The sequence below is a fragment of the Piliocolobus tephrosceles genome, chromosome 1 (genome assembly GCF_002776525.5).
Source record: "Piliocolobus tephrosceles isolate RC106 chromosome 1, ASM277652v3, whole genome shotgun sequence".
NCBI lineage: Eukaryota > Metazoa > Chordata > Mammalia > Primates > Cercopithecidae > Piliocolobus > Piliocolobus tephrosceles.
In genome coordinates this window covers 85,700,441-85,725,662 of record NC_045434.1, presented here as the reverse complement: position 1 = coordinate 85,725,662, position 25,222 = coordinate 85,700,441, and the positions used below count along the sequence as shown (strand labels likewise).

At 43.7% G+C, this 25,222-nt stretch overlaps 1 protein-coding gene across 5 annotated transcripts; it reads left to right on the top strand.

Moving 5' to 3' along the window:
* Positions 1–3,465: 3,465 nt before the first annotated feature.
* CD160 (CD160 molecule) lies at positions 3,466–24,278 on the top strand. Of its 5 annotated transcripts, none has more exons than XM_026451723.2 (6): positions 3,466–3,614; positions 8,831–8,936; positions 12,267–12,411; positions 14,738–15,064; positions 20,568–20,705; positions 23,705–24,278. In XM_026451723.2, the coding sequence occupies exons 3-6, from the start codon at positions 12,339–12,341 to the stop codon at positions 23,791–23,793; spliced, it is 627 nt and encodes a 208-aa protein (XP_026307508.1). In that variant the 5' UTR covers positions 3,466–3,614; positions 8,831–8,936; positions 12,267–12,338; the 3' UTR covers positions 23,794–24,278. The 5 variants fall into 5 exon arrangements, with proteins under 5 accessions (XP_026307508.1, XP_026307509.1, XP_023054427.1 ...); XM_026451724.2 differs by having other exon boundaries at positions 23,611–24,278; XM_023198659.3 differs by lacking the exon at positions 23,705–24,278 and having other exon boundaries at positions 20,568–21,046.
* The last annotated feature ends 944 nt before the right edge of the window (positions 24,279–25,222 follow it).

Below are 25,222 nucleotides of genomic sequence, written 5' to 3'. Positions count from 1 at the left end.
GCTGCAGTCTTCTGCTTCCAAAACCCCTTAATTCTACAGAAGTAAGATGGAAATACAATTCAATGTCCACTCAGGTTTTCTTTTTCTTAATGTTGAGCACTTGCTATTGGTATCTTGAAAACAATCTATCAGTTGCTAAATTGTGTCCAGTTACACAATTTAGCAACTAATAGATTGTTTTCAAGATATTCAAAGGCCTGCCGGGCGTGGTGGCTCAAGCCTGTAATCCCAGCACTTTGGGAGGCCGAGACGGGCGGATCACGAGGTCAGGAGATCGAGACCATCCTGGCTAACACAGTGAAACCCCGTCTCTACTAAAAAATACAAAAAGCTAGCCGGGCGAGGTGGCTGGCGCCTGTAGTCCCAGCTACTTGGGAGGCTAAGGCAGGAGAATGGCGTAAACCCGGGAGGCGGAGCTTGCAGTGAGCTGAGATCCGGCCACTGCACTCCAGCCCGTGCGACAGAGCGAGACTCCATCTCAAAAAAAAAAAAAAAAAAGATATTCAAAGGCCCACAGGATACAGATTTGGGAGGCTGTGGATGACCAGGAGGCAGCCTAGATTTCAGCCACCTCATTGTTTCACTGACTTCCAAGCCAGCCCCACATGTCCCTGCTCCTTACTGGTTCATACTGTTCCTCTACCCCTGCCTTTTGAAATCCTGCCTTCTTTCAAAGCTCAATTTAAATGCCACATTGTCCACACAGAGTGCCTAACACTGTCTGCGCCCACAGGGCAGTCTCCTTTTCTTCCTCCCAACCTCCCCCGCTTCCTGGGTTCTCTCTCACTTCTGGGGTACTTATAGCTCTTGGTGCATTCTGTTTCATCTCACAGGGATGCAGGCCTCTCTCAACAGTGTGCTCGCCTTGAGAGCAGGCCCCATTCAGTCATCGACAACCCCACAGGGCCTGGCACACGATAACTTTGTGAGAAGTGACCAAAAGTAACATTTGCAGAAAACTGTGCATGCAACTGTTTGCAGGATGGACAGACACTACATGGCTGGTGAAAAGGAAGTACGCTGCAATTCACTTTTGAGCCCCGAGGTCTCTGCAGAACTTTGAGGTTTTTTGCAATAACCAGTATGAATATATGTGTGTAAACTAGTACGAAAGGGGCCTCAACCTCACTCACCCGCAACCCTGGTTGCCTTTAACTTCTCTTCATGTTGCTAATAATCACTGTTTTACAGCTCCTCGATGATAAGGAATGCTGAATGCTCTCAGAGCCAACCTTTGGAAGGATCCCATGGACCCAAGGAGGGAGAAGTCTCCAGTTGAGAGAGCAGAGAGGTCATCTGTTTGAACACTGTCATAGCGACAGCAAATAAGGATACTGGGATAACAGAAACCAGGCCCAGTTTAGCAGTTCATACCTGTGGGACCTGGTATCCTGTGGGCTGTGGCGGACTGGTCCTGTGACCAGGATGGTGGTGAGACACTCCTCTTCCCAACGTGGGTTCCCAACCCCCAGGCTCCCAGAATGGACTCATTCTGCAGTGAAAGCTAACACTTTGATGGAGTGAAGAAGTATTTCTTTTTTTTCTTTTTCTTTTTCTTTATTTTTAGAGACGCAGTCTCGCTCTGTCACCCACGCTGGAGTGCAGTGGCGCGATCTCAGTTCACTGCAAGCTCTGCCTGCCGGGTTCACGCCATTTTCCTGCCTCAGCCTCCCAAGTAGCTGGGACTACAGGCGCCAGCCACCACACCCAGATAATTTTTGTATTTTTAGTAGAGACAGGTTTCACTGTGTTAGCCAGGATGGTCTCGATCTCCTGACCTCATGATCTGCCCGCCTTGGCCTCCCAAAGTGCTGGGATTACAGGTGGGAGCCACCATGCCCAGCTTGGAGTGAAGAAATATTTCTAATACCTGTCTCATCTGACGATGGCTTCAGTGGAGCGATCTGGGAGTTCTCAAACCCCAGAGCACCCTACTGTTTTTAGGACCACAGAGTACTACAATAACAGGAATAACAAGGAAAAGAGAGGCTCTAGACTAGTCATGAAAAAATTTCCCCCACCCTCGCTGCACCCTTGAATTCCTGCGTAGCCTGGCACTGGGTGTCAACCATGACAGGTGTTCCCCCAGAACCATGGGGCTTCCTGGTGTGCTGTGCCCTTTGGCACAGGGCCTGGCCCAGCCTTGCAAGACTTAGAGCCCAATGTTTCTGATTCTCAGACTAATGCTCCTGCCATCTAAGGGCACAACCCTAGAATTTAGGAACAATCGTAATCTCCCAAGCCATCACTGACCAAGGAAGAATAGAACAGAATAGAAATGGATGTGAAGCTGGGCATGGTGGTTCAGGCCTGTCATCCTAGCACTTTGGGAGGCCAAGGCCAGAGGATTGTTTGAGCCCAGGAGTTCAAGAGCAGGCGGGGCAGCATAGGGAGACCTCATCCAAACAAATAATTTTTAAAGTTATCAACCAAGCGTGGTGGCTCACGCCTGTAATCCCAGCACTTTGGGAGGCCAAGGCAGGTGGATGGATCACTTGAGGTCAGGAGTTCGAGACCAGCCTGGCCAACATGATGAAACTCTGTCTCTACTAAAAATACAAAAATTAGTCCGGCATGGTGGCAGGTGCTCATAATCCCAGCTACTCGTAAGGTTGAGGTAGGAGCATCACTTGAGCCCAGGAGGCGGAGGTTACAGTGAGCTGAGATCACGCCACTGTACTCCAGCCTGTGTGACACAGCGAGACTCCATCTCTACATCAATCAATCAATCAATCGATCAATAAAAAGTTATCCAGGTGTAGTGGTGTACACCTGTGGTCCTAGCTGCTTGGAGGGGCTGAGGTGGGAAGATCACTTGAGCACAGGAGGTGGATGTTGCAGTGAGCTATGATTGCCCCACTGCACTCTAGCCTTGGTGACAGTAAGATCCTGTCTCAAATTTAAAAATAAATAAAATAAATAAATAAACAAAAGAAAAAAAAGAAAAAAAATGGGTGGGAAGTTAAGGTCAGTCATTCATCCTTCCCCCCCCACATCAGGACCATTTTGGTGCCCCTACTCGTTGCCTCCCCTGCTCACCACCACCCTCGCTCAAGCCTTCTTGACAGCTCCCTGCCCTTCTTCCCTTTCAGCCTGGAGCAGCTGTGTTCTCTGTCCTACTTCTAACCAAAACCTACTCTCAGGAGAAGACTTGGTACCTTTCTTTATACTTGAGAGGACATTCTGTCCTTTTATCTTCTAGTTATTCTATCGTCAGTCCTTTCCTTATTATGAATTAGAAACACAAAATCTTTGTTCCCCGGGGGAAAGAAAAGAATTTTAAGAGGTGGTTTTTCTCAGCCCCCTCAGCACCCTAGTCTATTTCTAACACCAAAAAGACAAAACAAGGGAGAGGAAAGGAGAAGGAGATGGAGGACCAGCTGCAGGAGAGAAAGGAGAAAAAAATGCACAGTGGGGGTGGAGGAAGATCTCTGACTGCTTAACGACCCATCCTGTGGTTTTCAAAGACTGAATAGAACAGCTATGAAAGTGTGAGCAATGACGAAACTGGAGAGATGGGGTTTTAACAAGATGCAAGAACAATCTGAGGACTGAAGGCCATTTCACCGTGAGCCCCCGGCCTGAGAGCAAGAAAGAAGAACTTCTGTCTTGAGGTAAAATGATCTGTTGGGGACCTGGGGTCCAGGTGGAGGGACGGGATGGTTGACAGAACTGCTCAGGCGAGCACAGGCTTCCCATGAGGTCCCTGAGAAACCTGCCTTTTGGAGGGAAATGTCCTCTGTCCTCTGGACCCTGGGGAGAAGGTTATTTCTGCCTGCCAGACCAGCATGCTCGCTCTTCTTCCATGGCCATTCAGGGATCCTGGCCCCATTCTGACATTCCTCAAATGGAGGAATTCCTCAAATTACCAGAGGAAAGTTACCAAAGTTTAGATCAGCGTTCTGCTGGAGCTCTTCAAGGCCCGGGCTGAGACAAGCCGGAGGCGCCACGGGGCTTGGAGCTGGCGCTGTGAGGCACCTCTAGGGGAAGTTCACGTCCTAGGTGGTTCACGTCGTGGACCTCTTGGAGGGCCATGAATAGATTCGTTCATGGGATTTGTGAATTTTGGGGAAAAATACATCTTTATTTTCACTAATCTTCAATTGAAAGTTAGCACTTGCTTCAGTTATGAATATAGACAATGAACCACAATAGAATTTGCCATCAATAGAAAACACAATTATTTTCAAATCTCATTACAGTTGTTATAGATTTCTCCAAATGACATTAACGCTCAGCACTACTACGGAATTACAACACTTATTAGCCTGATGCCAGATCTAAAGAAGCATGTGTACTGCTCTATCACACATTCTTCTCATGTTTTGACAATTGTCTTGTCATCATTTGTTCGCTTTATTATCCCGTGTATCTTATTAATTTTTAAATGTTATTCTGAGGAGGGACTCCATATACCTTCCCAGACCACCAAAGAGGTCCATGGCCCCTTTACGTCAGGCGCCTGCTTTGGTGTGTTGAGCAGGAAGCCCGAAATCTCAGACAAGAGCTTCAAGGGCCCCCCAGCCCAAACCTGTGTTTACTAACAAGTCTGGTTCTACTTTAAGGCAGCTGGGGTTGTGGAGATAGAAAAAGAAACCCTTTCACAGCAGCAAACGAGATCTTTCTGGGCATCTTTTTCAGTGTTGTGGGAGATCCGTATTCAGAGGTATTTGTGGAGCTCAGAGCTGACCTTCCAGCTCCTCTAAGAGGTTAGATCCGGGCTCCGGTGACAGAGGAAATGGAGTCTCTTTCTTGCCATCTTGTCCCCACCCTCCCCAGAAGACCTCTGGCAAAGCTTTATGTGTCATCTAACCGTCACTACATTCCTATGAGGGAGCTTTAAACACAAGAGGAATGTGAGACTGAGCGAGGTCCAGCAATGTGCCACAGGTCACACAAAGATCGAAATTGAACCCAGGAGCCTACGAGACTCCACGACCCCTCCGAGGGTGCGGGAGGGGAGAGTTTCCCGCAGTCTGTGAGCTGCTGCCTGAGACAGGCCCCGGGCTCTGGGGCCACGAGCGCAGCTCGGGAGCCCCGGGGAAGATCAAAGGTGAGGATGCCAACTGCACGGGCACCCTCCCCCCTGCCCGCGCTGGGGCTCACAACGTTTTAAGAGGGGAGACACGCCCCTGGCGTGTAGTGGGCCCGGAAAACTCCCAGACTTTTCACGACCACCCGCTCTCCCCCTATTGAGGGCCAGGTGCCGCTCTAGTACATGCTGCGTCCCCAGGACCCACCAGTCCCAACTTTGCACCCCCTCAACTCCCCTCCTAGTTTCGGCTTTCCCTGTCTAGCCCCCATGCTCGCTGGATGGGTCCATGGCTGGAGTGACCAACGCAGGGCAGGCTGGGGTCACTCGGCTTTGGCTGGAAGGCAGCGCCCTCTAGCAGCCAGAGTGCGGAATCAGCGCCGCCGGCTCCGCGCTGCGCAACCTGCATCACACCAGGGTGCTCCCCTCCCGGGCACCAAGGTCACTTCCCAGAGCATCCTTGCTCAGACCCCGCCTCCCCCCAGCGCTGGTGAGTGGCCCACAACAGACTTACACGCTCTTCTTCAACTGAGCCCTAGGCACCGCGAAGCGTGGCCACTCCAGCGGAGTGACCGGCTGCATCAGCCCCTCCGAGCCTCTCTGCCTGTCCTCTGTCTCCTTGGAAGCGGTCCCTACCCTGCGCCCCTCCCATCCCGCTGCACCAGTCCCTTAGGAAACACGCCTAGAGAAGGGACACGACCTTGTCAACATTCCATGGCTACGTAGTGCGGAGCCAGGACTGGAAGGAAGCCCGATCTCCTCAGCCCACTCCCCACCTTAATTCACCCACCGTATTCTTCAGGCACCAGCTCCCCAAAGCCCACAAACATCTACGAAGGCCTAACTCCATTGCCATCTTGCAGCCTTTCCACATCGCTCATCCAGAATTTCTCCTTTCCTGCCCCTTGACACTTTATAACCTTATTACTGTTCTTAGTACAGTCGTTCTTGTGTTACAGCTGTTCGTGAATGGATGAGTGGCTGTGAGGAGAGGGACAAAGAGGACTCCAAGAGAAAGACTCTCGTAACTTGGGTTAGAATCCTGCTCCCCAACTTAGGAGCTATGATTTTAAGCACGTCGCTAGGCTTCTCCAAGCCTCTACATGCTTCGTGCAAATAATAAATTTTAAAAAATAATAATGGCTTAGTGTTTTATAAGGACTAAACACAGTCTTGTAGGTAGATGTCCCTGGAACACTGTCCATTGATTCCAATATACGAAAGCATAAAAATAATCATAGCTATCATTTATTGAGCCCTTACTCTCTGCCAGGCATTATGCTAAGTAGTTTACACAGGTTACCTCATTTGACCCTCACAACCCTAGGAAGAAAATATTTTGTCACCATTTTATAGGTCAGTAAACTCATTTTCAGAGAGGTTAAGAAACTTGCCCAATATTACACAGAGAGTAAGTGTCAAAGCCAGATCTCAAACATGCTGGTCTGACTCTAGAGACCACTTAACCACTAAAACGTCTTTGCCTCTGCTGTGTTAGTGATCTCTCTGTGCCCCATGGTGCCTGACGCATTATAGATGCTCCGTGTTTCTGAAATATGTCTATTTACTAAAGGCTGAGCATAGTGCCTGGCCTAGGAGCCTAAGAAACTTGACCAAGTCATGCAACTATTAAGCTTTCGGACCAGGATTTGAACACAAACACTCTGGCTCTAGAGTCTAGGCTTTTTAACCATAATTCTGGGTTGAATGAATAATTGCAATCCTTCTTTATCTTCCTCTTTGAATCAAATGATGCTTTGTCACTAAATATTCCATGTTTCAAGAGTCACCAGGACATTCTGGTATAGCATGAAGGTAGGATAACACAGGAGAGGGAGCAAGAAGAGGTCAAGGCTAGGGGAAAGGACATTGGGGTCATACCATGAGCCGCTGCTGGGATGTTTTATTAGGATTTTTTATTAGGATTGTGACAAATGTACAGATAAGTACAGACAAAATTAACGATCGTCTCTACTTAGATTTTCTTTTATGTTTCTTAATAGTACTGTATAGTTTTTAATCCTATGAGTCTTATTCGAATGTTGTTACATTTTTCTGGACATTTCATGGGTTTTTTTTTTGGTTGCTATAATGAATGGAACTTTTTCTTCTACCATATTTTCTAATAATTATATCTAGGAAAATTAATAATCTTATGTATTAATACCTTAAATTATATTTATATACACTAATTTAGTTTTATTTTATACAAATTATAATTACCTAACATTCTATTCTGTGGATCTGCAATAATTTATTCAACCATTCTTACCGGTGGGTCTTCACCTGTTTCCTTTTTTTGTGGGGGCAGGAGGGCGACGAAGTTTTGCTCTGTTGCCCAGGCTGGAATGCAGTAGTGTGATCTTGGCTACTGCAATCTCTGCCTCCCAGGTTCAAGCAATTATCCTGCCTCAGCTTCCTGAGTAGCTGGGATCACAGGCACCTGCCATGATGCCCAGCTAATTTTTGCATTTTCAGTAGAGCCAGGTTTCATGTGGGCCAGGCTGGTCTCAAACTCCTGACCTCAGGTGATCCGCACGCCTCAGTCTCCCAAAGTGCTGGTATTACAGGTGTGAGCTACACACCTGGCCTTCAGCTGTTTCTATTTTTTTGGTATTATAAACAATGCTGCAGTGAATATCCTTGTACATATATACTAGCACACTCATGCTTTTATTTCTGTAAGCTATAGCCTAAGGGACAGGGTATGTGCATTTGAAATGTTCCCCCAAAGCTCCATAACAATATATAGTTCGACCTAGAGTGAATGATTGCACCTATTTCTTCTTACCCTTACCAAAATTTGATTTATCAATCTTTTAAATTTTTGTTCATTTAACAGGTGGTAATTCTGAAATTCTGAACTCTGAATTTTTAATTTGTACTTCCCTGAATACTTGTAAAGCCAAAAAACTTTTTATTCCATTTCCTCTTTTGTGAACTGCCTATTCAGATACTCTATCTTTTATTGTTTTTAATAATTCTTAATTAAGTTTCTTGGGTTTTCCGGATGTAAGTTATATCACATATAAATAGTAATAAATTTGCCTTAAGACTTCCAATATTTATACCTTTTGCTTTATTTTCTTGTCTAAATGTAATGGCAAACACTTCCAGAACAATGTAAAATAACAGAAATAATAGGAAGCATCTCTGCCTTAAATTATCCTATATTTTACCATTAAATATGATGCTGAAATTTTATCTGAGATATACATTTCTCCATTATATTGAATAGTATTCATCCATTACCATTTTACTTATGATTTTAGTGGGAATTAATGTAAGACTTTATCAGAAGGCAATATTGGCTTTCTTTTTTGATCCAGTAGTATGTTTTTTTTTTTTTGAGACGGAGTCTCGCTCTGTCGCCCAGGCTGGAGTGCAGTGGCCGGATCTCAGCTCACTGCAAGCTCCGCCTCCCAGGTTTACGCCATTCTCCTGCCTCAGCCTCCCGAGTAGCTGGGACTACAGGCGCCCGCCACCTCGCCCGGCTAGGTTTTTGTATTTTTTAGTAGAGACGGGGTTTCACCGTGTTAGCTAGGATGGTCTCGATCTCCTAACATTGTAATCCGCCCGTCTCGGCCTCCCAAAGTGCTGGGATTACAGGCTTGAGCCACCGCGCCCGGCCTGATCCAGTAGTATGTTAATTAATAATTTCCTAATATTAAATCATCCAAAAATTTCTAAAAACAAAACCTCATTCCATTTGTCATGGTGTGTTATATTTTTAATATCTTGTAGGACTGGTTAATTTTTGTGTGTGTGTAATTTTTGTTTTTGGTTTTCTTGAGACAGGGTCTCACTGTCAACCAGGCCAGAGTGCAGTGAGGATCATTCCTCACTGCATCCGTGAACTCCTGGGCTCCTCCCACCTCAGCCTCTTGAGAAGCTGGGACTACAGGTACGCACCACCACACCTGGCTAATTTTTGTATTTTTTGTAAAGACAGGGTCTCACCTTGTTGCCCAGGCTGGTCTCAAACTCCTGGGCTCAAGCGATCCTCCCACCTCAGCCTCCCAAAGTGTTGGGATTATAGGCATGAGCCACCACACCTGGGCCTTTTCATTTTTAAAAATTTAAATAAAATATTATAAAACAGAATACCGCGGCATATGAAACGAATAACATACTAGGCTGGGCGTGGTGGTTCACGCCTGTAATCCCAGCACGTTGAGAGGCCAAGGTGGGTGGATCATGAGGTCAGGAGTTCAAGATCACCCTGGCCAAGATGGTGAAACCGCACCTGTACCAAAAATACAAAAATTAGGCGAGTGCAGTGGCAGGTGCCTGTAATCCCAGGTACTCGGGAGGCTGAGGCAGGAGAATCGCTTGAACCTGGGAGGTGGAGGTTGCAGTAAGCCGAGATCGTGCCATTGCACTCCAGCCTGGGCGACTGAGTGAGACTCTGTCTCAAAAGAAAAGAATAACATACTATGACCAAATGGTTTCAGTTTTTGTTTGTTTGTCTGGGACTGCAAAGATGTATCAATTTTAGGAAATCTATTAATGTAGATCACCATCTTAATATATCTTAAAGAAAAATAATATCATTTTAGTTGATATTTAAAGGCAATTAATAAAACATTCACATCCATCCTTGACATTTTAAAACTCTTAATGAAATAGAAATAAATGTATATTCCTTAACATAATGAAATACATCTCATTCTCAAAGCTACTATAATACTTAAAAAGGAAACATTTAAGCATCCCCCATTAAACTTAGAAAAAAGACACAGATTCATTATTATCATTATTATTTAATATTTTTTCTGGAGACATTAACCAACACAATTAGAAGAAAGAAATCAGAGATATAAAACAGAAAAAGAAGTAATTATCATTATTTACACATAATATGATTGCATGACTGGAAAATCCAAGAGAATCAACCGAAAAATGATAGAATTAAGGGAGGGGAGCTGGATATGAAATTAATATCTAGTAAAAAAAATAGCCTTTCATATATGAACAATGAAAAATTAAAAGATATAATGAATGATATAAAGACACTGAAAAAACAAGTTAAAAGATACAATGAGTGGAAACAACAGATGCTGGAGAGGACATGGAGAAATAGGAATGCTTTTACACTGTTGATGGGAGTGTAAATTAGTTCACCCATTGTGGAAGACAGTGTGGGGATTCCTCAAGGATCTAGAACTAGAAATACCATTTGACCCAGCAATCTCATTACTGGCCATATACCCAAAGGATTATAAATCATTCTATGATAAAGATGCACACGTATGTTTATTGCAGTACTATTCACAATAGCAAAGACTGGGAACCAACCCAAATGTCCATCAATGATAGACTGGATTAAGAAAATGTGGCACATATACACCATGGAATACTATGCAGCCATAAAAAAGGATGAGTTAATGTCCTTTGCAAGGACATAGATGAAGCTGGAAACCATCATTCTAAGCAAACTTCACAAGGACAGAAAACCAAACACTGCATGTTCTCACTCATGAATGGGAATTGAACAATGAGAACACATGGACACAGGGCGGGGAACATCACACACCGGGGCCAGTTGGGGGGTGAGGGCTGGGGGAGGGATAGCATTAGGAGAAACACCTAATGTAAATGACAAGTTGATAGGTGCAGCAAACCAACATGGCACATTTATACCTAAGTAACAAACCTGCACAAGGTGCACATGTACCCTAGAACTTAAAGTATATTTAAAAAAAAAAGATATAATGGGTAAAAGATGACATTTTCAATAGTGAAAAGGAATATGAATTACTCAAGAAACAAACTTAGCTAAGAAATGGACAAGGACTTTATGAAGAAAACTTCTATACATACCTGAGACACATATATTTGAAAAATGAATATCACATTTTCGGATCAAAACAATCAGTGTCACAACAAATTCAGTTCTCCCTAAGTTAAAATATAAATTGAACATATCCCAATTTTAAAATACCAATAGGACTTTTTCTTGGTGGTACACACAGTAGGAAGGGCAAGACTAGGCAAGCCGACTATAAAAATCAGAAAAATAAATTTATAGAAAAATTCTTGTTTTCCCCTTTTGAATTTTAAATGCTGTGAATGTAATTACCTATTCAAAAGTTATAAACTACAAAACTTTATATTTTTAAAACATATACACACAGAGAGGATTTTTTAAAATAAAAATACATTTAGTTTATATACATAATTGCAATTTGCCCTTTTTGACCTAATGATATATCATGAATATCCCTCCAGGCCCATATTTATAGAAGTATCTCATTCTTTTAGTATATATAATATTTTATTGCATAGATTAATTGAAACTTACTAAACCATTTCCCTATTGATGAAATTCAGGTGTTCGTTTTTCTTCAGTTTGTTTATTTTGAAACAGGGGTAATTTTTCTTAGCCAGGATTAGAAGGCATAACTATAAAAAGCAAAACATAAAAATGTTGAAAGAAAATTATAGCCTCAATTGGAGGGAAACTTTCCTAAACAATGCAGGAAACCCAGACAACTTAAAGGAAAATATGATTAGATATGTTGTATTTAATTACATACAATGTAAATTTTCCTTGTGAAAAAAAGCATCATAAACAGAAGAGACAAACAACAAATTGGGAGAAAGTATTTGCCTAAAGAAATGGCAGATGGGTTAATATCTCTAATATAGAGAAAGTTCCTAACAGTTGAGTTAAGAAATATAAAGAATATGAACACACAATTCATAGACAAGGGAATACTGATGACCAATAAGCATATGAAAAGACCCTCAACCTCACTAATCATGGAAATGCAACATAAAACAGATTTAATTTTTCATCTATCAGATTGGCAAACATTTTAAAGTACAGATAATACCCAGAGCTGGCAAGGGCATAAGGAAATGTACACTATTAAGCATTCTTGGTGAACATCTGATTCTCAACAGTCTTTTTGGAGAGCAATCTGTTTATAGTAGAAAAAAGTTTTAATCCTCATATTCTTTGACCCAGCAATCCAATTTAACTTAAAAAAAAAACATATATATATATATGAGAAAACAGCCTTTAGTGTCTCCCTACGTCTCTCCCTTCCCCGCCCTCCCAGTATATCTCACTTGGTTTACCACCTCAATTCCCAGCCAGTTGGACTCTCATGCCCAAGCCCTCCTCTACCTCCATCATACTCTAGCCAATCAAAGCTAGTGCCTGGGATGGGGAGATGGTCTTGGAGCCCTGGAAGGCTTTGTCTAGTGGGTCCCCCTGTGCTTTCAGGAGACTGAAGCCAAGGATACCAGCAGAGCCAACATTTGCTTCAAGTTCCTGGGCCTGCTGACAGCGTGCAGGATGCTGATGGAACCTGGCAGAGGCTGCTGTGCCCTGGCCATCCTGCTGGCAATTGTGGACATCCAGTCTGGTGGTGAGGATAGGCCCTAGAGCAGAGACGGCCATGGGGAGGATCCTGGGCTTGTGGGAAGGGCTGGATCCCATGATTTTCTCTGATGGGGAAACAAAAGACTCACTCTTTTTTTTTTGAGGGAGTCTCACTCTGTCACCCAGGCTGGAAATGGTGCGATCTCGGCTCACTGCAACCTCCGCCTCCCGGGTTCAAGCAATTCTCCTGGCTCAGCTTCCTGAGTAGCTGGGACTACAGGCATATGCCACCACACTCGGCTAATTTTTGTATTTTTAGTAGAGACGGGGTTTCACCATATTGGTCAGGCTGGTCTCCAACTCCGGCCTGACCTCAGGTGGTCCTCAGGAGCCCGGCTGACTCACTATTCTTGACATTAAGGAAAGGGTAAAAAATACGGTGTCTTTTTCTTTTTTGTTAGAACTGATACTACTGCCTCTCTATCAGACATTCTGCCTCTGCCACGTGTTTCAAAGAGCCTGGTAATCTGTGCCTCAACCTAAGATTCCTTTAGGTTCCTATATACTATAAATTTATGAAATCCAGGTTTGAGATCCAGATACTGTAAACTTCATTAACTTCAGCAGCTAGTTTAACCACTCTGTGCCTCAATTTGTGTATTCATAAAACGGGAACAGTAACACCTGTCTCTACGGCTATACTGAGGATTTGATATCTAGAAAAGCACTCTAATAGAGACCCTATAGAAGTTCCAGCTGGAAAGTAGAAATAAAATATAAACCATTTTGGAGTTAATCAATGGCTGGGATTGCAAGTCTCCCTCAGATACAGATCTTGTAAGACCCATATCTCTTACTCTTATAAAAGAATTGCATTTAATATGTAGGGGGAAGCCTCCATCTCTGCCTCTTCACCATTTTCATGTGAGTGATTTAGTTTACTGTGTATACCAAGAGGAGTCTTACAAGGAAAAGCAAGTCACAGGGGATCAAGCTGCCAAGGGAGTGGGGCTGGCAGCCTCAGCATCTGCCTGATGAGTTTTTAGCAGAGAGCTGGATGTAACCAAGGTTGGGGTTTTGCAAGGATCCATCATAGCGGGAGTAAAGCTAAGGGAGCTGAGGGTGGATATAAGGGAGAGATTATAGTAATGGACTACAAAATATAAACTACAGAAGGAAGTGAAGTTTGAGGAGAGTGAGGGGTAGTACAAAGGTGGCAGGGCCAACGCACTGGAATATTAGGTCAGAGACACCCATTGAGCCGAAACATCCTGGGTTAACCCAACTATTTTCTCCACTTCTGTATCCAGGTTATAGATTACTTACAGGGAAAATCATCCAGTCGGCAGATTGGCACCATCAGAGTCATGGTCTTTGGCTACCAATGGTCCCTCAATAATTAGTCTGTTTCTCCAGTCCATTCTCACTCCATTTCCACACAGTGGCTGTTTTTAATCATCTCCGGTATTTCTGTGGTCTCTCTCATCCTGTATTTCTTAGAAAAACTTTCACTCATCCTTCAAGTCTCAGCTCCAGCACTAAATTCACTGTGAAGTTTTCCTGATTCTTCAGACTCAGGAATCTCTAAGATTCCTCAGTTATAATAACTGTGGAATTAAATTGTAATTTTTTGCTAATCTGTTTTTACATTAGGCTTTAAACTCTGAGAGCGGCCAGGCACGGTGGTTCATGCCTGTAATCCCAGCAGTTTGGGAGGCAGAGGCAGGAAAGTCGCTTGATGCCTGGAGTTCAAGACCAGCCTGGACAACATAGTGAGAATCTGTCTCTACAACACAAAATATTAGCCAGGCATAGTGGTGCACACCTGTAGTGTTAGCTATTCGGAAGGTGGAAGCAGGAGGATTGCCTGAGCCCAGGAGTTCAAAGGTGCAGTGAGTTAGGATGATGCCACTGCACTCCAGCCTGGGTCACAGAGCAAGACTTTGTTTAAAAAAAATGTTTTTTTAATTAAAAATCCCCGGTCATCTAATGGCTAGGAAAAAAAGGTCTGACAGTGGGGCTCATGTCCTAGTCATCATTGCCCCAGCAGGGCTTGGCAGGGTGAATACCTAAACATATTTGTTAAGTGGAGGAACAGATAAACCTATGACTGGAATGGATGCTTTGAGCATATTATTTAGTCCCTTAATTTTCATTTTCCAGATGAATAAACTACTGCCCAAGGAGTTAGGTAACTTGCTTACAGTCACACAGACATCGATAGAGCTGTAATTTGTATTTCCTGTCTGCCAGCACTGCTGCCAGGTTCTGCTTCAGTCCTTCCTTGAAGACTTCTGGTGATAAGGAGCAGTAATGGTGAAATTCAAAGAACGCTACCTGACCTCTGGGTAATTCTTCCCTTTCCATTCCAGGATGCATTAACATCACCAGCTCAGCTTCCCAGGAAGGAACACGACTAAACTTAATCTGCACTGTGTGGCATAAGAAAGAAGAGGCTGAGGGGTTGGTAGTGTTTTTGTGCAAGGACAGGTCTGGAGACTGTTTTCCTAAGACCAGTTTAAAACAGCTGAGACTTAAAAGGTATCCTGGGATAGATGGTGTTGGTGAAATATCATCTCAGTTAGTGTTCACCATAAGCCAAGTCACACCGTCGCACAGTGGGACCTACCAGTGTTGTGCCACAAGCCAGAAGTCAGGCATCCGCCTTCAGGGCCATTTCTTCTCCCTTCTAGTCACAGGTGAGTCTCTAATGCCCCTAATGCCACCAGGTGGGACACTAAGCAGGGTTGACAGCTGATGATGTAACCAGATGGTTCGGGTCCTGGATAGGCAATTTCCTTCTTCCTCAATCCTTTTCCAGCATTCCCATTGGCAGATGCTGCCTTTCTTCAACATGCACATACAAATATAAACTCATTTTTTTCTTTAATTTTAAAACTCTTACTGGGGTGGCCATCGCATTTTTATTGACAGGGAGATGGTGACACAGGGGTTGAAGAGATTTGTCCAATGCTACTCACTGACCGGCGAAAGTAAAAACAGACAGAAATTAGGCCTCGTGGCCAGGCACGGTGGCTTACGCCTGTAATCCCAGCACTTTGGGAGGCTGAGGTGGGAGGATCACCTGAAGTCGGGAGTTCAAGACCAGCCTAGCCAACATGGAGAAACCCCATCTCTACTAAAAATACAAAATTAGCCGGGTGTGGTGGTGCATGCCTGTAATCTCAGCTACTCGGGAGGCTGAGGCAGGAGAATCGCTTGAACGTGGGAGGCAGAGGTTGCAGTTAGCTGAGATCGCACCATTGCACTCTAGCTTGGGCAACTAGTGTGAAACTCCGTCTCAAAAAAAAAAAAAAAGAAAAGAAAAAAAGAAATAAATTAGGTCTCCTGATTCCCAATTCAGAACTCTCCCAGAAATGTGGCTATATTTCTAAATTCAGGCAGACAAAGAGATTAGGTTTGAGATAATATGAGTATCTGTCTTAAGGAGCATTTAGGTGGAAGAAACAGAAACCCATTCAAGGTACCATAGATTAAAGGAGGAAAAAATAAAGCAAAAAGTACAGCTGGCCCTCATGAGCTCTAGCTCCTGGAATCAGAAACTAGAAAGGGGACAGGACGCAAAACAGTTACCATTTCAAACTCTGAGGCAGCAACGCCTCTGGCTTCTGCATCTGTCTTTTTCACTCTGTGCATGCTCCCCCTGCTCCATTACTACTTTGGCATGTCCTAAATATGGCCACTCCAGCCCCAGCTTTATGTGGCTTCCTTCAGTCAAATTGTGCCCAACAGAAAGTGTCTGTGTTCCTATATTCCCAGACAACAGAGCAAGCCTCCACAATTCTGTGAAAAAAAAAAAAAAGTTTACCTGGCTGGGCTCTGTGGCTCACGCCTGTAATCCCAGCACTTAGGGAAGCCGAGGCAGGCGGATCATGAGGTCAGGAGTTTGAGAGCAGCCTGGCCAATATGGTGAAACCCCATCTCTACTAAAAATACAAAAAACAAAATTAGCCGAGCATGGTGGCGCACGCCTGTAGTCCCAGCTACTTGGGAGGCTGAGGCAGAAGAATCGCTTGAACCCGGGAGGTGGAGGTTGCAGTGAGTCGTGATTGTGTCACTGCATTCCAGCATGGGCGACAGAGCGAGACTCCGTTTAAAAAAAAAAAAAGTTTACCTTGAATTATATATTCAGCCAAATTATAAACCAAATGTAAGGAAAGAAAAAAGATACTATCACGAGACACAACGACTCAAAAAAATTTGCCTTCCATGTGATCTTTTCAAAGAAGCTACCAGAGGATGTGCTTCAGTCAAACAAGAAAGTGAATCCATAAAGGAGATAAAATAAGATACAGGAAACAAGGAATCTAACAGGGAAAAGGAAATTCTAAGCTGGACACAGTGGCTCATGCCTGTAATCCCAGCACTTTTGGAGGCCAAGGTGGGAGGATCACTTGAGCCCAGGAGTTAGAGAAAAGCCTGGGCAACATAGGGAGACACCATCTCAAGTGGAAAAGAAAAAAAAAAGGAAATTCTAGAATTAAAAAAGGGCAGTTAGTCCAGAAGAGAGTAAGAGAAAGAAGACTCTGGAAGGGAAATCTCTAGGAGGTAAAAATGGAATTGACAGATCATCTTTCTAAAGGCCCATTAAAGACCCGATAAAAGGATTAAAGAAATGGATAGGGAAAACTCTGCCAGTAAAAAAATAAAATAAAATCAGGCTCTAGAAAAAACTACATTTTACAAAAGAAACATAGCACACAACTTGATTCTGCAAAAAATCCAAATTAAAATCCAAATTATGTAAACATGACTAATTTAAATAAAATTTGTGATACAATTATTGTTGCAAGAATGCAGACAAGGAAAATGGGTAAAAGTATAACCTTCATCTACTATAGCAGAAAGCCAATAGAAAATGTCTACATTTTATCACTAGGAAGCAGCAATATGAGCATATTATTTAGGAATATAAGACATCTTGAAGAGTTGGCAGTGGTTGTCTCAGACAATAAGCCTAGGAGGATAAAAGGGCACTGCTATTATTCTCTAAGAACTTACAACTACCTTACTTTTTTTTTTTTGAGATGGACTCTCACTCTGTGGCCCAAGCTGGAGAGCAGTGGCACGATCTTGGCTCACTCCCAGGTTCAAGGGATTCTCTTGCCTCAGCCTCCCAAATAGCTGGCACACGCCACCACCCTTGGCTAATTTTTTTGTATTTTTAGTTGAGGTGGGGTTTTGCCATGTTGGCCAGGCTGGTCTTAAACTCCTGACCTCAGGTGATCTGTCCGCCTTAGCCTCCCAAAGTACTGGGATTACAGGTGTGAGCCACCGTGCCTGGTCTATCTTACTTTTAAAGAAAAATAAGTATAAATTACCCACTTACCACCACCCTCCCCCCATGAAAAACTGGCCCAGAGCCTTTGAACAAATGTTTTTAATCATCTCCTCTGGTTCCTAGTTAATTCAAATGTTCAACTTGTTTAGTTTGATTGACTTTCTTCCTTGCTTCCTGGTGTCTTCCTGTCTGACCTAGCTACAGCATTCAGCACTTCTGACTATTCCCTCCTTCATCAAACTGTCATCTCTAGTGGTTTCTGTGACTGTACTCCAATGGTTCTCTACCAGCCTGGCTGTTCTTTTGTCTTCTCTACTTCCTCTTCTCACTTCTCAAACATGAGTATTCATTCCCCAAGACTCACTTCTCATCACTTCAACCTCATCTCTTTACTCTCTCTCCCCAGTTCTCATCTACCCATGATTTAAACCAGCATCTCAATGCAATTGACCATCAAATCCACTTCTCCAGTTCGAACCTCTTTTCTAAGTTTTAATTAAACGTTTAACTAACAGTTAAATTAATACAGTTTAGTTTAAAATTAAATACAGTTTAGTTTAAACTAACAACTGTACTCCTACCTCCTAGACGCCCCACCATTTCCTCAAACTCAGTATCAAAGCTATCCTCCCGAGACCCTGTTTCTGTTCATGACTGAAGTCACCTTCGGTTCCTCCTTTTTTCTTAACCCCCAATTCAGAGTTCCTAAGTACTACTATTCTTCCACACAGCAGTACTTTGTTATTCCTTTCCTTCCAAAGGTGTTTTTCAGGTCTTCATCACCTCACACTTAACATATTCCAATAGTCTCCTAACTAGTGAGTCCCCTGAGTTCAGCAACTGTACCCTACTCACCTTTGTATCTCCCACACCTACCACAGGGCCTAGCACTGAGCTGTTGCCTAATAAATGGTCCAGCAACTCTAAATACTGTTTCTGCCTCCAATCCATTCTACATACTGCCACCAGCTTGTCTTTCCAAAATGCTAATTGGTACATGCCACACCACTCAAAGTTTTAATGGCTTCTCAGTCTATGGGATGAAGTCTAAATTACTGTAGGCTGGCACTACAGACTCTATAGCATTTCATTGTATTTATGTGAATACATTGCTTCAGTTAAACTGCACTAGCAGATACTCCTCTTTCATTCATCCAACAAATACGTATTGTGCATCCCACGCCCAGTGCTAAGCCTTGGAGAACAGACTGAGGTACAACACAGTCCTTGCTCCTTATAACCTAAAATTCCTGTTCTCCTAATACATTGTTTTGGTTGTGAAGATTCTCCCTAAGAAAGAATGCTTTTCTCATCTTCTCAGCATATTTAAGTATTAGAGTCAGCACATCTAGATGGTTCCCCAAATGTGGAAATTAGGTGCATTTTGGAAAGTAAAACTGGTGAAGAGGAGACAGGTAACAGATAATAAACAATGTCAGCTGGGTGGGGTGGCTCATGCCTGTAATCCCAGCACTTTGGGAGGCTGAGGCAGGCAGATCACTTGAGATCAGAAATTTGAGACAAGCATGGCTGACACGGTGAAATCCCATCTCTACTAAAAACACAAAAATTAGCCGGGTGTGGTGGCACGTGCCTGTAACCCCAGCTACTTGGGAGGCTGAGGCAAAAGAATCACTTGAATCCAGGAGGCAGAGGTTTCTGTGAGCTGAGATTGTGCCACTGCACTCCAGCCTGGGTGACAGAGCCAGACTCTGTCTCAAAAAAATAATAAAATGGCCAGGCGCGGTGGCTCAAGCCTGTAATCCCAGCACTTTGGGAGGCCGAGACGGTCGGATCACGAGGTCAGGAGATCGAGACCATCCTGGCTAACACGGTGAAACCCCGTCTCTACTAAAAAAATACAAAAAACTAGCCGGGTGAGGTGGCGGGCACCTGTAGTCCCAGCTACTCAGGAGGCTGAGGCAGGAGAATGGTGTAAACCCGGGAGGCAGAGCTTGCAGTGAGCTGAGATCCGGCCACTGCACTCCAGGCTGGGCCACAGAGCGAGACTGTCTCAAAAAAAAAAAAATAAAATAATAATAATAATAAAATAAAAAACAGTGTCTGCCATTTACTTACTGTGGGCCAGGCATTGTGCTAAGTGATATTATATTATTTAATCTGCATGGTCTTTTGAGCTATTGTGCTGTGATAACTCAAGCTTGAAGATAATTTACGTTTATCCAACTAGTATATGACGGATAAAAATCCAGATCTAGGCCAGGTGCGGTGTCTCATGCCTGTAACCCCAGCACTTAGGGAGGCCAAGGCAGGTGCATCACCTGAACCCAGGAGTTCGAGACCAGCCTGAGCAACATAGTGAAAACCTGTCTCTACAAAAAATACAAAAATTGGCTGGGTGTGGTGGCACAAGCCTGTAGTCCCACCTACTAGGGAAGCTGAGGTGGGAGGATCGATTGGGCTCGAGGCTTGAGGCTGCAGTGAGCCATGATCACGCCACTGCACTCTAGCCTGGATGACAGAGCAAGACCCTGTCTCAAAAAACAAAAACCAAAACAAACAAACAAAAAAACCCCAGATCTATTCCAAAGGGCAAGATTTTAACTGATGCTAAATTGCTTGACCCACTCTAGAAAATGGGGCTATTTGGGGATACCCAAGTCCAAGGTAACGAAGCTGTTTCAGCTATCTCTGTGGCAAAACTTTAGAATTACTTTAAGGTCTATCTGCATCCCCAGTGTCTGACACACAGGAGATTCTATTTATGGCTGCTTAAGTACATCATCATTACCCACAATGTTAAAGATACTCATTTGGGCAACAAATTACGGCGGGAGGAATCCTTGGCGATCATAAAAGAGATGTTATGAGATGATGCAAAAGGAGGTACTGATGATTTCTGAAACCCTCCCGTGATCTGTGATTCTCTTTTGAACCAGAGACAGGGAACTACACAGTGACGGGACTGAAACAAAGACAACACCTTGAGTTCAGCCATAGTGAAGGCACTCTCAGTTCAGGCTTCCTTCAAGAAAAGGTCTGGGTAATGCTGGTCACCAGCCTCGTGGTCCTTCAAGGTATGTCCAAAAGAGCCATAAGCACCCCAAGCAATGAGGGTGCTATTGTATTTCTGCCATCTTGGTTATTCTCCAGGAGAAGGTTGGAAAGGAAGTCCAGAGGGAGAGGAAAATGTTACTCAAGCCCTGGTTATCCATAGGAAAGTTCAAACCAGTTTCACTGATCCAAAGGCACTAAGGAGGAAGACAGATAAGTCAGACTTTCCAAAGGGTAGGAGGTAAGACTTATTAGGAAAGAAGGCCTGTGAGAGAGGCAAGTTAGTACAACCACCTCTACTTGCTGTGTGAACACAGAACTACAAGTTGAAGCAACAGATTTTTGACTATTGGAGGAAGAACGAGAGACAGACTTGGTTTGGAGATGGTTTTTTTTTTGTTTTTTTCAGATGGAGTCTAGCTCTGTCACCCAGGCTGGAGTGCAGTGGCACAGTCTCGGGTCACTACAAGCTCTGCCTCCCAGGTTCACGCCATTCTCCTGCCTCAGCCTCCCAAGCAGCTGGGACTACAGGCGCCCGCCACCGCGCCCGGCTAATTTTTTTTTGTATTTTTTAGTAGAGATGGGGTTTTCACCATGGTCTCGATCTCCTGACCTCATGATCCGCCCGCCTCGGCCTCCCAAAGTGCTGGGATTACAGGCGTGAGCCACCGTGCCCGGCCTGGAGACGGGTTTTTGAACATTGCAGCTCCCCAGCAAAGGCTGATGGCCAGATTGAGTATATTAAACACATGTAGCCGAGTCTTCTGAAAACCATTTACCAATATGGATTGGCGTTTTCCCTATTAGATAATAAAAGTGAAACTTCCAATAATTTGTCATTGTTTTTGCATAATAAGCACCAGATTCAGGTTTTTGCCTGTCCTTGGCATTCTTTTTTTTTTTTTTTTGAGACGGAGTCTCGCTCTGTCTTCCGGGCTGGAGTGCAGTGGCCGGATCTCGGCTCACTGCAAGCTCCGCCTCCCGGGTTTACGCCATTCTCCTGCCTCAGCCGCCCGCCACCTCGCCCGGCTAGTTTTTTGTATTTTTTAGTAGAGATGGGCTTTCACCATGTTAGCCGGGATGGTCTCGATCTCCTGACCTCGTGATCTGCCCGTCTCGGCCTCCCAAAGTGCTGGGATTACAGGCTTGAGCCACCGCGCCCGGCCGTCCTTGGCATTCTTAACTCCATTTTATTTGGGCATTCCTCAAATCAATACCACCGTTTTGAGTGGCATCAGAATGTAAGCTCTATATATGTAAGGACTTCATCTTCTTTACCCCAACAAAAAGTCCCACACATATAACACGCTCTTAATAAATTTTTAAAGAACCTGTATGATGAATCAGATGCTTTACACATGATGATTCTAACCTTATACAACCCTTGCAAGCAAACATCCCCTGGTTACTCATCAGGAAACAACACAAGGAAGTTAAATAGGGCCTGGTGCGGTGGCTCACACCTGTAATCCCAGCACGTTGGGAGGCTGAGGCAGGCAGATCCCTTGAGCCTAGGAGTTTGAGGCCAGCCTGGCAACACGGCGAAACCCCATCTATACAAATAAATAAAAAATTTGTCACACGTGGTGGCACACACACCTGTAATCCCAGGCTAAGGCACGAGGATCACCTGAGCCCAGGTTGGTTCAGGTTGCAGTAAGCCATGTTCATGCCACTGTACTCCAGCCTGGGTGCCAGACTGAGACATTTTCTCAAAGACAAAAAAGAGTTAAATGTTGCCTGTCACAGCAATTAATACAGATTCTTCTCACTCTAAAACCTTACACTCAGTAATGACCTACTATATGCAAAGCACCTCTTACCTCCCTTACCACCCCATTCATTCTGAGATTGACTCCTCCCCTTTCCAGAAACAGGACCACCTAAATATTCCCTATTCCAGTCCCTTATCTGCAAGTCATCAAAAGAAAACACAGATTTCAAAAAGAAAACAGACCTTATCCGTAATCCTTGATAAGGATCTTCCAAATTTAAGCCTATGCCAGTTTTCAGGAGGAAACATGAATATAAAACAGTCTGACCATTTAGACATAATTTTTTATTGACTTTAAACTCCCTTGGTTAGGCTACTGTAACCAGTAAAATACATTTTATTTTAGAATAAAAATTCTAAAGGGTAAATTGAGTCGAGCCATACAACCTACTACCAGTTACTATCTCTGATTCCCAAGTCATCCTAGAGAAAAAAAAAAAAAAATCTCGACTTTTTTTCCTTTTCCACTCAGGTGAAGAGAATGAGCTTTTGAATCCAATTTTTTGTTTTCTCCTGTATTCAATTCAAGTAGCTTTAAAGTTAACCAAAGGAAAAAACCAAAGCTCAATATTTGATTAAACGAGAAAATATACACTACTTAGAAGCTTTCTTTTCTTTATCCTTCTCCCCCAACTCAAGGCTTAGTAGAATTATGGAAAGAGGTAGTATTCAGTAGAACAGTATACATGCTTTTTCAGGTCCAGAAACACCACATAGATCAAGTTATCATGCTTACATGTGGGGAAAAGGAGGAGGGAGTTTCCTGGATCTCTGTGCCTCAGCTCATGAAGCTAATTTCAGTGAATATCCTTGTCTTATCACTATGCCAACAATTCAGAGCTATACATGGAAAACCTACCTTCAACTTTTTGAGTGGCATCTATTGCTTCTTTGATTGTCCCTTCCAGCAAGGAGCGATTAAAGACTAGCCCCCTTCCCACTCCCACCAGAATCAGATTTGCTCAAGATTACAACCCTAATTTAGTAATGTGCAATACATAAAATAGTTCCCACTTTCCTTTTCCAATCCCTTTACAGTCATGAAGGCCTATCAAACACACATCTCAGGACAGGTCAGACTTCATTATATCAGGTATTCTGTTGCTATTCTAAGTCATAAGGCAGTAATACAAACTTTCTTTTTCTTTCTACAGCTTTGTAAGCCTTGTGCCAAAAGAAACTTTTTTAAAAAGCTACAGCACGATGGACTAGTCTGACTCTAGCTTAGTATGGTTCTCATTACAACAGGCACAGAGAAGAAAGCAACAGGGCATGGGGAAGAGATGCTAAATATACCAAGAATCTGTGGAAATACAAGCTGGGGCAAATCAGTGTGATCCTTGACTTCGCTGCTCACCATCAGAGCAAACCTGCCTTCTTCCCTCCTAAGCTCCAGTAAATAAACAGAAGAGTTTTCACCAAAGTGGCTGGTATAGTCCTCAAATATTGGATAAATATGTGCGTTTTTGTACCCCAGAACAACTTTTCCTCCCTCCTCCTCAACATAGTAAAATAAGTCAAAATGAGAACACCAAATTTTGGGGGAGTAATTTTTTATTTAACACTGTAAAGGAAAGACAGAGAAAACAAGCAAAGATAGGTAGGACAGAAAGGAAAAAGCCAAACCCAGTGACGGACTTGGCATGAAAATGAGGAAATGCAGACAGACCTCAACATTCAACAACATCCACACAGCACTGCTGGAGGAAGAGGAAGATCTGTGCAGACCAGGAGCACCACAGACTACAACTGCCCAGCTTCAACTAAACACTTGTTAACCTCTTTGGTCATTTCTCTTTTTAAATAAATGCCCATAGCAGTATGTGCAGTCTTTTCTTTTCTTCTAAATCCACGAACTCTCTTCTTTCTCTTTGGACAGATGACCTATTGTCATAGTTAAGCAGAGAGTGGGCAGGACATTCCTGATAGGAGGAACTACATGAATAAAGGGGTAAGAGCACAGAAATTTAGCTATAGCTCCATGGTGAGCCATTAAAAGGAAAGAGACACTTTACCTGTGCTCCTTGGCAAGGACCTGCCAAATGTGGGAGCTAAGGTTTGTGGGAACGGAGAGAGATATGGCTGAAGTAGACGAGTAAGACCCTTATTAGCGATAGTCTTGAACCTCAAACTAAGGATTTTAGATTTTGTATCCTATGGAGATAAAAGAATCAGCCATAGAGTCAAAAAGACCTGGATTCAAATTCTGGCTCTGCAACATACCAGCTATTTGTCACTGGGCAAATGAATTTTTTTTTTTTTTTTGAGACAGGAGTCTCACTCTGTTGCCCAGGCTGGAGTACAGTGGCACGATCTTGGCTCACTGCAACCTCCACCTCCCGGGTTCAAGCAATTCTCCTGCCTCAGCCTCCCAAGCAGCTGGGATTACAGGCATGCACCACCAGGCGTGGTTAATTTTTGTGTTTTTAGTAGAGATGGGGTTTCACCATGTTGGCCAGGCTGGTCTCAAACTCCTGACCTCAAGTGATCCGCCCGCCTCAGCCTCCCAAAGTGCTGGGATTACAGGCGTGAGCCACCACGTCCGGTGCAAATGAGGTTTTGAGATGCTATTTCTGTTTACCTATCTGTAAAAAGGGATACTGCCAACTGTATCTTCTGTTTACAGGACTGTTCTGAGAATCAAATGAGAGTCTGGATTTGGAACCTAGAGCCATTTGAATTCTGGCTCCAAAGTCTCCAAAGCTTTCTCCATTATATCACATTCATCTTAATCTTTCTCTACCTGTTTTATGTATGTTAGTTCTG